Here is a 13,740-nt window from a genome sequence, read left to right on the forward strand (position 1 = left end):
AACAAATCAAGTCCCAGTAAAAAAATGTTTATTATTTATCTTTATCCTAGGCTACATCATATAAAAGCTCTATTGAAGGTAAAACTATATGAATAAATGATTTATATAAATATACATAAATAAGAAAAAATATGTTTAAAACAAATGCAAGAAATTTAAATTGTTGCAGTAAGAGACAAAAGCAGCTTAAATCTGTTTTAATTCTGCTCTTTTTTTTGCAAAAGCAACAGTTCTAACAGCAGAGGTTTAAAGATGATATCTTGCTCACAGCAGTACCTTTTTTCTTTCCACAACAGCCAAAGCTAATCTGAAGTCAGATCAACAAGTTCATGTCTCAACTTGCCCTCTTACACTGATCTAGAATCAGATTAGGGTGCCCAGATCATAAGCACAAATATAATGAGCACAAACAAAAGCACTGATCTTAGGTTTTATGTGTCATCTTCTCTAACAAAAGATGTAGTCACAAACTAAACTTTTAACTGCATAAGAACTCGTTGTTGAGTGTATCAGTAATAAAACGTATCTAAACTATAAGATAAAGAACACAAAACAAGCACAAAAAAATTATGCTGACTTTTAAACCTACATAGAAGTGTATTAAATAGCCCTGCCAACCTCCATTCTCTTTAACAAAACAAACTGCTTCCTATGGCAAGGCAAGAACTATGTGGATAGTAAAGTGTCACTTCAACTGCACACTGGGAGAGACCAGGGATAGTTGTCACGCTTTTAAGTCTAGTTAATTTATCTCATTGTAGGGTCATTATTCAATGTCAGTTTCTATATGGGCAGGAAGCACAACTTAATATCTCGCTACTATCAGTGGTAAACAACATTTTATTTTACATAAGATAACTACATTAGTTGTGTAGTTAGCGTGGAATAACATAAAAATGTTTAATTAAAAAGTGAATTTTCTAACAATAGTTAATGCACAATAAACGTATATAAAGGATCAATGAATAGTTGTATCTGTAACAATAACAAAGATCAATAAATGGTGTAAAAATATACAATTTATTGTTAGTTCATGTTGGCTAATGCATACCTAATTGTAAATTTAAGGCAAGTTGTCACACTGTTTAAAGTAACTTCTTAAAGTATGTACCTATAGGAGTCTGGTAAGGCTTGTAAGTAAAATGCAAACAGTATGACTATCATTAAGCACTTAAGTCCAAGAAACATCAGAAATATAAAAGTCTGGTCTCTGTTAACCTTCAGTAGTATACTGGAGATTAGTGCCTTAGTTTAGCATTTGTTGTTGAGTCATTTAGGGCCGTGGTTTTCAAAATGGGGGCCCCCAGGGGGGCTGCGAGATGGTGCCAGGGGGGCCCAGTTTTATGACATTTTATGGAATACATTAAGTTATCATGAATTCTGTGTAATTAAACCTAAAAAAACAAGGCTACTAACCAAAAGTACTACTTTTTTGTATAATTTAATGTTTTATTTATTAAAATGTTGAGTTTTAGAAATTTTTTTTGTCACAAATTTTCTTTGGGGGGGCCGCGAAGGAATGCACCATACACAAGGGGGGCCGCACGCTGAAAAAGTTTGGGAACCACTGATTTAGGAAATACTCAGTTCAATTGTATGATGTATGATGTATGTACTGTTACAGAACTATGAAGCATAGGTACAGTTTAAATAAACTGTTAGTCCTGTGTACATCTTTGACTATCTGGTTTGTGGTTCAAACCTCCAGGACTTGTACATCTCCAGAGTGGGGAAACAGGAAACATTATCAAAGACACCTCACACCCAGGCCAAAGCCTGTTTGCACTTTTGCCCTCACGCAGATGCTACAGATCCCTGTGCACAAAAACATCCAGGCACAAGAACAAAAAGAAAGTTTCTTTTTACAGTCCATTTTCACCATGAACATTTAGCACACCCAATACTGGTGCTTTTGCTTTAAAGTGCAATATTTTATAGTATCTGTTTTTAATACTCTATAGTGCAACATCCTACACTAGTTTGTGTACAACATTCACTGTTGTAATATACAGTACTTGCTTATCATGCACATCCGTAAATAACTCTCAACTACATTTTTGTATAGTACCTATTTTTATTTTTATTTATACGTATTTAAATTATTCTATTTCTTGTGTGTATATGCTATTTAAGTACTATGAGCTTTTGATACCACAATAAACTATTTGTGTGTACACATTGTAATAAATGGCCATGCCATTTGGCCACATAACTGTCAAGCAGAATTACACTGGATGTTGGTAGATGAACAATGTGCATACAGTGTAAGGCCCATTTTTACAGCAAACACCGCTTGGCGTCTTCATTGGGCCACACTACACCGAGTTACACTAAAAAAGTATTGCAGTAGGCTATATTAGATTATTAAGTGATTGGTTAATTATTTAGTGATTTAGATTATTTAGTTCTTGATTTACTGAAAATGGCCATTTAATGTCACCATTATCATTATTAGAATAAACAATAATGATACCCCGCCCCCAAACCCAACGTCACAGGGGCGAATGCAAATCGTTTTATGCGTCCGAGCAACCTATGAAAATAGCTTATTTGCTCTGACAACACAATATAACATTATGGATAGATTTGTCTATTAATGTATGCCAGTGTGGTTTAAAAAATTCAAGGAGTGAAACATGTCAGTTTACCCAGTGGTAATGTGTTTCCCTTGATGCGTCTGTGCCGATCTCCGCCCTTCACATTGACATTTGGAGCATGTGTGAATGAGGCGGCGGTGCGCGAGACTCACGCAGTTTTGTTTTGTTTTCTCTATGTTTGGCGATCTGACACAACGATTTCCCAGATGGCGTTTTAATTCACCAGGCTCAATTGTAAGGATTTGTCTATTGTAATTGCATCATGACATCGGTTTGGAAGAGACTTCAGCGCGCTGGCAAAAGAGCGTCGAAGTTTCAGTTTGCTGCGTCCTTTCAAGAACTCACTGTAGAGTGCACGAGAAAGTGGTAAGAGAAGATTTGTTTTTGTCAAGAAACTTTACTTATTCAGACGAATATGTAGCATGCGAAATTTTTCGACATAATAGAGTGTGTGCTGAATAGATTTCATAGTGAAACCTAACGTAATAGAAAGCAGAGAAGGGTCTGACATCAGGGAAAGGGTGTGAAATAGATTTTATCTTACGAAAATTAACCATGTTTTACTACATTTAAAACCCAATAGTTAAACCATGGTTAGTGTAGTAAAACAGTGGTTTTGCTAATAGTAGGCATAATCAATAGCCTACAATACAAAACCATGGTTACCACACAACTTTCGTAATATAGGCTACTTGTTTACTTTGTGAATTTAATTTACTCATTTGTACTATTATTATGCTGGTTAGATGCAGCATAAAATAATAACAATTAATCTTTATTTTATATTGCACAGAGGATTTTGTGATGGCACTGTTAGATAATAAAACATGTATATGTAGGATATAAAAGTTGACTCTGCTGTGATGTTGCTGTTGACATCCGTGGTGAAGTTTCAGTTTTTGTCTCAAAACCCGTGCATACTGTTTAATTTACTTGTATTTTAAGCTCTGTGTAAGGTGATCCCCACTAATTCTGTGGTGCTACTCTCAGTTAGTGTGGTTTGACAGGCACGTGGTTGGAACATGATTGTGACATTGTGATTGTGAAATAACCCATTATTATGGAATTTATCAAGCATAATGTATGTAATATAATGGCTATATGCAGAATTTTAATTTAATCTTCCTATTATGCAATAATACATTTTCTCATGCTATTATGCAATTGTCATGATTTATAATATAATTATACATTTATATGATTTAACTTATGAACATAATGCTTCAAATTATATCAATGTAAATTTCCAGTTTAGGCCTATTTCTGTGCCCCTCATGACACTATTAGCACTGTGTTTGGCTTCTTGCATTCATTCTGTTGAGGGTGACCTGCAATACGAGACCCTGAGGCCCACAGTTCCCCCTCTCCACCTTCACTCTCCCTTATTACAGCTTCAATTAAAATGCAGATGTTTGTTTTTTCACAAATTAAAAAAAAATATATTTTACAGAAACACTTTGGGGCAGTTTCCCGGACAGGGATTAGACTAGTCCTAGACTAAAATTAATGTAAGAGCTGTCCAAACTAAAAACATCATGAACTGACATATCTTAAAATACATCAGTGCCCTTTGTTTGGCCTTAAAACGCACGCAAGTAATGTTTTTATTAAGGCATGTTTGTTAAAACTAGTTATATTTCCTAATAAACTAAGGCCTAGTCCTGGCTTAAGCTAATCCCTGTCTAGGTAACCACCCCTTTATGTTAATTGTCCAAGACCACCTTTTCCTGTTGCGGTAATGAGTGATTGATGTTACATTGGGTTATGATGGATGTAATGCAGGGAAATACTACAAAAGGTTTCTAAGGGAAAGCAAGCAGTGTATACTAAGCATAGCCTAAGTAACTGTAAAATGCAGCATTTTTGCATACATTGTATATATATATATATATATATATATATATATATGTATAGGTTTTTACTCAATAAACATTTGCAATCTCGTTTGCCACTTTGAGGTGGACGTAAAGATGTCCGAATGCTTTTTTTTGTCATTTCAATTCAATTCAATTTTATTTATAGCGCTTTTCACAATTGTTAATTGTTTTAAGCTTTACATGAATAGATGTAGGGGAAAACACAGAAAAATCAATGGATAATATAAGAAGCAGAATACAGCGGCTAAGAATAAACCATACAAGCGAGCGTAGTAATAATGTAACGTATACAGGAAAGTGCTAAGTTAAGCCAATGTTGGCTGCCTCTCCAGGGGATGAAAAAAACCCCTAGAAGAAAAACCTTGTGGGAAAACTCCTAGGAGGAGAAAAACCCTTGAGAGAGATACATATATATATATATATTTATATATATATAAACACAATAGGGATATGAAACGGGTAAGCGGATTAAACTGGTTCAGCCGGTGGTCGTTGGTCAGGCATCGGCTGGGCATCAGGTTGAATTTTACACATTACACTGGGGAAACTAAGCATTGAAATGCTTGTGATGAGGCTTAGACTTACAGTAACATTTACCAGATCATACACAAATTTAAAAGCAACATAAGTGTTTAAACACAATTGGACGACACTGAGATATTTAAAGTGTCATTGTCATTAAAGCATCATGTGTTATTATGCAGGCAGTACAAAATTATTAGGAACGTTGAGTATATAAGAATACTGAGGTGGATATGATATTGTCCAGTGTGACAGTTAAAAAGTATCTGTTGTAAAGGGTTGCAGAGCTAAATAATAAACACACAATTAAAGGTGGCAGTAAATAAGACAAATACAATACAGAGAGAGATAGGCAAACTAGTAAAGAGTATAGAGTATTAGAATTAGTCCTGAGTATGCAATCCTTAGTCTCAACTATCCAAGGTAGATGCGTTTTTGTATTTTATCTGCCATTTTTTCAATAGTTAAAATGAAGTCATGCAGACAAATGTCTTTGCTGTCTCATTGCGTCTCGCCATAAGCATTGTTTCTTAAGTTTCGGTTTAAAACGGTTCAACTTTTAAAACTCGCACAAAATCCAATGCATTCTGGTTAATTCACTTTAATGTTAAACTCTGTCTAAAGTGATTTGACAAGACACATGTAGCTTGAAACATGGTGGTGGTACTGTAAGCTTGAACCCATTATTTCAGAACCACGAGGGTATTGTGTTAATTAACTGCATATCAATTAACATGTGAAATTGACAGTCTAACTTGTTCTGGTCATATGTAGTGCATAGCAATATAATAACTTTAAACAATATTGCAGATACAGTATTACTCATTCATACTAATGAACAATGCACTATTAGTTACAATATGACCTTGCATTTATTAATTTAGCAGACATGTGCAAAGCGAATTACACTGCATGCAAGGTATGCATTTGTCAATGTTTATGCGGGAATCCAACTCATTACCTAACTGCACTCTTATTTTTGTCCCAGAAATAGGTTTAATCAACCCAACATTTTGGGAGAAACATCGGTTAAATTACAACCAAAAGAAAACATCTTCGAATTTTAAAAATGTGACTGTGTTAAATTATTAACAGTGCATATAATATATAATAAAATATAAAATATAATAAACATTTCTGATTACATAACATGTACTACAGTGCATTATGTAATAACAACATTATTACAACGTTGTAATAACAAACTATATTACAACAACACTTGCAAAAGTGTTTAATGTTGTGATTACTTCAGCCAAGTAAAAGCAATAGATGTATGTTTTCGAATTAAATTATTGCAAGAATTGCATAGTCATTTGCCTATTTAAAAAAGGAACAGTTGTTAATAGCATGTGCTATCGTACTGGATATTGCATTCTTCCGGCTGTCTCAGAATAGACTCCATTTGTTTTAGGAGGATAATTTGACCATTATTTCCTTGCCATTGTCAGTGTTGGCTTTTGCTGGAGGATTTGTAAGTGTCTGTTTTCTCTAAACTAGGCCTGTATGTAATGAGTCATTTATAATGCGTTTAGACAATGCCTTCTGCATGATGCCATCTTTATGTATCTAGGATTGCTGTTTACAAATAGCACAAAGGTCAATTAATATAAAAAACCCAAAAAAGCTGTTTAAAATAAGATCACACTGAAACCGAAAACACTTCCATGAGGAAGTGGCCTGTGCATGTTAAACAGCTGATCAGATAATCTTGTTAAAAGAGGCCACACCCTCCATTGAGAGGAACCAGTTAGACGGTAAACACACTAAGAAAAAGTGGAGCATGTCTCGGGTTATACTTCCTACTTCAGCCCTGAAAAGACAATCTACTTACACTGCCATACCCCTTTACTTATTAATACACATGGGGATTTTAACTTACACTTGTGTGTTTATGGCACTGCCCTCTGAGGCACAGGCGCATACAGCTCTTGAACAACAAAAAAAGCAGAAAGCAAAAGACCCACGAGGGGACAAGACCAACATAAACTAAAAAACCGCAAGATAACCACACAGCTTAAAATTGGACTTTTCTAGAAAGCAACATTAAAAGATGAACCAGCACAGTCCAAAATTGTGTACTGAGAGCAAGTACTGAATTAGATTAAGTACCTACTTATATCAACCATTTAAAACTACATCTATAAAGTATGTCATGCATACATTCCGGACATAAGCTGCATTCACGCGTTATTGTAATTAACGTTGCTTCTAGATGACAACACATGTTCTTCTGCACGAAGCTGTTCATGCCATGGGGATTTACTTCTCTGTAGCAACAGTAATATCATCAAAATGAATCGGCGTCAAAGAATATTGTTAGCAGCTGTAAAATAAATAATCACAACATTAAATTACATTTGAATGTTTTTGCTAATTTGTGCAGAACACAGAAAGTACATCAGGTAACAAAAATAACATATTTTAAGCTCTGTGTAAATATATGTACATAATCTGCAGTGCTTTTAAGGTTGCAGCGGATATGTGGTACAAGTCATAGCTCACAGAAAACTCCCATTTCACAAGCTGTAATTACGAACTCTACAAAGACGCAAAAGCTTTTTACACATTGAAATTTTGTGTGAATGCACCTGCCATGTGTCTTTGTGGTGTGACCTGTATGTTATGGCATATCCACAAGGAATACATTTATTGGTACTTATATTGCTTACATTTAAAAAGAGCCACCCGGATCACAGTCTAGTGATGAACTGCTTAAGTAACATCTTAAAGGGGACATTAGTGCTATAATTAAGTCCCCAGTGCTTCTACCAACCTAAAAAATGTGATAAAGATCAACCCAGTAACTTAGCTTTGGTAAACCATTCTCTGCAAGCATGTGAAAAAATAGGTCATTGAAATTTGGCTCCCCTTGTCAGGATCCTGCCAAGGAGTCTTGTTTTGTATTTGTATCTAGTCATGGTGGCAGGGTAACCCATTTTATTGCAATGGCAATGCCGCAAAAATATTTTTGCTTAAGGTTATCATACTACTAAAATCTCATACCGGCCCATGTCTAGCCTCAATACAGCTGTCCATTTGATCCATGATCCATTACAAACCGTAACATAACTCTTATTTAAAATTGATTTCATTTATTGTTTACTTGCATTCACCAATGTAAAACTGCATGCACTGCATACTTAAGCTTAATTTATATGTTGATATTACTAATTTCTAACTGTACATTTTATTGTGTAGTTATGTTTGTGACATAAAATAAGCAATAATTCATCTAAAAACACTGTTTGGGTAGCTATTTGTATGACACTGATACTTTTAAAGGTGCAGTGTGTAAATTTTAGCAGCATCTAGTGGTGAGGTTAAATATACATAAAAAAAGTTTGTCCATTAAGGGCTTCTGTAGAAAAATGGCGGAACAAAATGGCGACTTCCACGTAAGGGGACCCTCAGTGTATGTGTCACGGTTAATCCGTGTCATGTCTTGTCTCTGTTCCGATTGTTATCACCTGGACATTCATTGATTTATTACCTGCCTCATCACACCTGTTTGTCATTTAGTCTGTGTATATATACCTCTGTCTTCTGTTTGCTCACTGCTGGATCATTGTCATTGATACCCTGTCTGTTCCTGTGTTAATGTCCCTGTGTTCATGTTCCTGTGTTCCTGCCTTCACCATGTCTGCCCTCGTGTTTTTATTATTAAATGTTATTTATTTTGAACCTTGCGTTTGCGTCCTGTCTCTCCAACCCTGTCGTGACAGAATGATCCAGCCAAACTGGACGCAGCAGGTTCACGGAGGGCGGCTCCCCCAGGAGTTTCGTCGAGGGGGAGTAGTGACATCGGGGTTCATTCCCCATCATCCCCGATGTCTCTTGGGGACCACCGTGAGCGATCGCTCGCTCCTGCGGGAGGAGGATTGGCCCAGGCGGTCCCCCAACGGTTGAGTCGTCGTCGATGGTCCCTCGGAGGACCACCATCCTGCTCGCAGGGAGATCCGGAACGGACCACGCCCGATCATTTCCCCGGGGTGGCTACCGAGGGTCTCCGTTTCCGCGAGGGGATGGGAGATGATTTCCGGGGGCATCTGATCGTCGACGATTCCCAGGAGGGGGGTAATTCGTCTGCCTCGGTTCTCGGAGCGATCGCTCCGGTTCTCCTGGCGCAGTCCGGCCAACCGTCCTGTTGGTCTCATCCCGGCGGCTGCCGGCTTCGCCAGGGTCCCCAAGCCCTCCATCCCTCCCTTGGACTCTCGCTACCAGACTTTGTTTTTGTTGTGTTTTATGTGAGTGTCTGGTAGCCACTCGTAGAGGGGAGGGAAATGTCACAGTTAATCCGTGTCATGTCTTGTCTCTGTTCCGATTGTTATCACCTGGACATTCATTGATTTATTACCTGCCTCATCACACCTGTTTGTCATTTAGTCTGTGTATATATACCTCTGTCTTCTGTTTGCTCACTGCTGGATCATTGTCATTGATACCCTGTCTGTTCCTGTGTTAATGTTCCTGTGTTAATGTTCCTGTGTTCCTGCCTTCACCATGTCTGCCCTTGTGTTTTTATTATTAAATGTTATTTATTTTGAACCTTGCGTTTGCGTCCTGTCCTTACAACCCTTCAGTGTCGTGACAGTATGTAGATAAAAATGTCTCATTCTAAGGTAATTAAAACATAACAGTTCATTATAAAAAGGTTTATACACCCCTAAAAATATAGTTTTGTATATTATTTTGCATTTCTGTCAAGAGATCCTTTTAAAAATTACACACTGCACCTTTAAAAGTGGTGCCCTTCAGACTGCAGTCTAAAATAGAAGCTCAGCCTACTGATGGGAGCCAACTCTTGGGGAAGAGGGGTATCTATGACAGAAGAGCACATGGGACAAAATAAACAAGAGGCATGTGCTTCCAACACAGGACACAGGACATAAAAAGGACATATGGGCAAGCACCTAGTAAAATAAGACATTGAACATTAGTTTTAGTTTTTAGAATCAAGGCCAAAAAGGGTGTCAGGACCCAAACTTCATGCTGAAACACAGAGTAACAAAGGTCTGCAATGTTAGCTTATTAGATGACTGCCAAATACATGTTACCTGTTTTGGTAAAAGCGCAAAAACTCATAAACTAAAGATGCCATCTAATGCTTTGCTGTATGTGGGTCAGATGAGTAACCTAATAACAAAACTAAGTGCACATGATGCTATTCCTAGTCATTACACTGATGACTAATGCCCTTTAAGCAAAGCACTGGGGAAAGTTTTGTGTATATGGTTGTTACTCTTTCATGGCTCATTTCAAATTTAAATAATTTGTTATGCATTAGGCCAAGTTCCATGCAATGTTACATGCTTACATAGGCTAAATGATATGATTTCTTTGGTGTTTCTCTTTTGTATTGGGTAATTTTGTATTGCTTGTCCTTCATAGGCAGCCAGACAAACTGAGAGTGGTATGGACCAGACGAAACAGACGTATTTGCACCAAGGTAAAAGGAAGATGTGTGTTTATTTTTTAAGTATCTGTTTCCTTTTCAGATCTTTTGAGAAAATAAGGATTACTAAGGTATCTGATTAGTAATTGCACACAAAAGATTGAGAAGTGTTTGCATAGCAGGAGAGACAAATACACTCTCAGTAGCACAAACACTTAACAATTGGTTGCATTGTAATGTGTCGTTGCATACACTATATTATTATTCATGATTATTTCATAAAGTGTGTGTAACTTTCAGGTATGCTAAGTTTTCTTACTGGCTGTAAATGTAATTTGCTTGGATATTATATGCAGTGTTAATAGAAATAATGTACTCCCCTGGAATTTTAATTCTCATCCTCAGCTTCATGGCTGGCAACCAGGTATAAAGAATCCATACAGGGGGACTGTGGTCTGGCAGGTTCCTGAAAACATTGACATTACACTCACTCTGTTTAAGGTGCAGTACGCATATGCTTTGTACATTACAGGAAATACTGTAGAAAATATTTGTTTTATTATGCTTCAAAAATACTATATAATATTGAATTAATAATATTGTTAAAATAGAATTAATTATTTGTAAACAAATATAATATAGACATTATTATATAAATTATATTATAAATAGGCCTTTCAAAATATTAATTGCAATTAATCACATACAAAATAAAAGTTTGTGTTTGCATACTGCATATTTGTGTGTGTATTGCTTATTATAAAAAAAAAAAAAAAAAAAATATATATATATATATATATATATATATATATATATATATATATATATATATATATATATATATATATATATATACATGCATTTATATATACAAAATAATTACACACAGTGCAAACACATATATTATGAAAAAACAAACTTTTATTATGCATGCGATTAATCGTGATTAATCTTTTGACATCTTTAATTAGAAATAATATATTATATTGCCATTCATAAAAATATTTATCCAGCTTACTAATATTCCATATCCATTACTCAAAGTAATAAATTCATTTCCCTTTAGGATCCAAATGCAGATGAATTTGAGGACAAAGACTGGACATTTATCATAGAGAATGTGAGTTTATCTACTCTGAAGTCATACCCTGTTCGTTAAAGATATTGTTATCACAATGTGGCAGTTTTTAAACAGATGTGTTCATGAATTGTGCCTATTTAATGTTGTCTACAAAACAATACACTACAGTTTAAAAGTACAGTGCTCTTTGTCAGCAGTGTAACCCCATCTCATCCCTAATACTTTAATAGGAAACAAAGGGCCATCGGAAAGTTTTAGCATCAGTGGATGTGAACATGAAGCAGTACGCAAGTGCGACGCCGGCTCAGTTTGAACTTGTCCTTAAACTGAAGCCTCTATCTGTGAAAGTGGTGGACGTCACACTCAAACTCACTCTGTCCTGTGTCTTCCTGAAAGAGGGCAAAGCCACGTGAGTTGTTCACATGTTCTTCAGATGTTTTTATGTTCTACTCAGGTGTTCTCCTGAGCAATGATCAGATCTTATGTCATGTGTTGTATAATGTTATAGGAGAATACTTTGGAAGATTCTCAATTAGCATTTGGATGAATTCTCTGATACATTTTTGTTTTTGCTAAATGTCAACATTTATTTTATTTTGGTGACCCTTTATGATTATACACACATTTCAAAGATAAGACTTTATAATAATGGTCTATTATTGATAAATAGCTGTATGTGGATGTGTGTTAGCTCTGTAATGGACTAGCCACCTGTCCAGGGTGTTGTCCTGCCTCAGTCTGAGCAAAGGTTGGAAGCTGCAGGAAACAAAAAATATATAATTGTTTATATTTGCTATATAAAGATTAAGTAATTTGACCAGCCAGTATGCTTGATCTGCACTGAATCCCAGCGTTGAACTTGCCTGTATGATCTTTTTCATATAATAAAGGACACAAAAACACATACTGTATAGTAACATATACTAATGAAAATGACTAATTTAAAAAGAGACCCAAAAACTACATACTGTATAGTAGTACTGTACTGCCAACCATCTACGGGTGCGTTATTTTCAGATCTAATTTGAGCTTTGGATGCATTAAAAAAACTTTGACTGGAAGTGATTTTAGTGTGTTTCGATCAAAATACTGTGTGCAAGGTGAAAATTATTAATACTTTTATTAGCTTAACTTTATCAGAAACACTTGAATCCTAAAACGTTTGATTACTGATAAGTACATTTTTAAGTATAAATATATTCGTAGATTAAAGGCTCTTGTGCTGCAATGAGCTTTTCTCCCATGCTGTTACAGACTTATATTCAAAACAACTGGTTTTCTGGTAATCTTTATATAAATTAATCAGGATTTAGTAAAGCACCCAAACGCCTCTTGTAGTTATTGTATGAGTGATGAGTTTTAACTTTTGATGTTTACTTAATAATAGTGATTGTGTGTTATCTATTCACTGATGAAGACATGCAGAGTTTGGCCAGTCTGATGAGTTTAAAGCAGTCTGATGTTGGAAACCTGGATGACTTTAATGACAGTGATGAAGAAGAGGATAAAAGACTGAGTACAGCAGTGAAAATGGCCACAGCTGTAATAGGTAATTAGTACTAACATACAAACACTTTCTGTGCAAGGAGTACTGTGAAGGTAGTGTGCATGCTCGGTACAACATGTGCTTTTTTTGAATACATTTGCCTAAATTTGCAATTTTGAAAACAGAGCACACTCTATATCTCACAATGCAATCGGTTTTGCTTGACTTTGTCCAGTGTGATTAATAAGCAAGAAACAATACTTCCGTGGTAATTCATTATTTCAGTGAAGTTAAGAATTTAGTCTTCCATTTTATTGATGATAACCAGAAGTAATTGCTATATTAAATGAGGTTATTTTTCCTAGTCACTCTTACTTTTGGCTTGTTTGTAGGTGCTTTGGAACAATGTGTAGCCCCACTTTTAAAGTGGTATACAAACTGAATTTAATATATTTAAATTCGGCGCATAGTCTAATGCTTAGTCTCATGTACTGTACTTTATACTACCAAAGTTAAAACTAAAAGTTTGGAAACCAGTTTATAAACAAGGATTTCCTGTTCTGAAAAAATCTGCTGGTTATGTTTAGAGACATAGGGCCCTATCTTGCACCCAGCGCAATTGACTTTGTCAGTGACGCATGTATCATTTCGTATTTTGCACCTGCGCAAAGCGGGTTTTTCCCTTCACAGACGCACGTCGGCAAACTAGGGAATGAATTTGCGCTCCCTGGGCGGTTCAGCGCAAAAAGAAGGCGTGTTCCGGCGCAAACCATCTCTTATGC

The 13,740-nt window shown here is 35.9% G+C and overlaps 1 protein-coding gene across 6 annotated transcripts in view; it reads left to right on the forward strand.

The window, feature by feature from the left end:
- The first annotated feature begins 2,497 nt into the window (after nucleotides 1–2,497).
- Nucleotides 2,498–13,740, forward strand: part of ehbp1l1a (EH domain binding protein 1-like 1a) — a 54,322-nt gene continuing 43,079 nt past the window's right edge. For 3 of the 6 annotated variants that reach the window (XM_073859821.1, XM_073859825.1, XM_073859823.1), the window contains exons 1-6: nucleotides 2,498–2,963; nucleotides 10,388–10,445; nucleotides 10,797–10,892; nucleotides 11,458–11,511; nucleotides 11,703–11,878; nucleotides 12,879–13,021. In XM_073859821.1, the coding sequence (XP_073715922.1) occupies nucleotides 2,860–2,963; nucleotides 10,388–10,445; nucleotides 10,797–10,892; nucleotides 11,458–11,511; nucleotides 11,703–11,878; nucleotides 12,879–13,021 (631 nt within the window). In that variant the 5' untranslated portion in view covers nucleotides 2,498–2,859. The remainder of the gene's footprint in view (nucleotides 2,964–10,387; nucleotides 10,446–10,796; nucleotides 10,893–11,457; nucleotides 11,512–11,702; nucleotides 11,879–12,878; nucleotides 13,022–13,740) is intronic. The other 3 variants (XM_073859824.1, XM_073859822.1, XM_073859826.1) reach the window with 2 other exon arrangements.

This window comes from Misgurnus anguillicaudatus, chromosome 21 (genome assembly GCF_027580225.2).
Source record: "Misgurnus anguillicaudatus chromosome 21, ASM2758022v2, whole genome shotgun sequence".
In the NCBI taxonomy this organism is placed as follows: domain Eukaryota; kingdom Metazoa; phylum Chordata; class Actinopteri; order Cypriniformes; family Cobitidae; genus Misgurnus; species Misgurnus anguillicaudatus.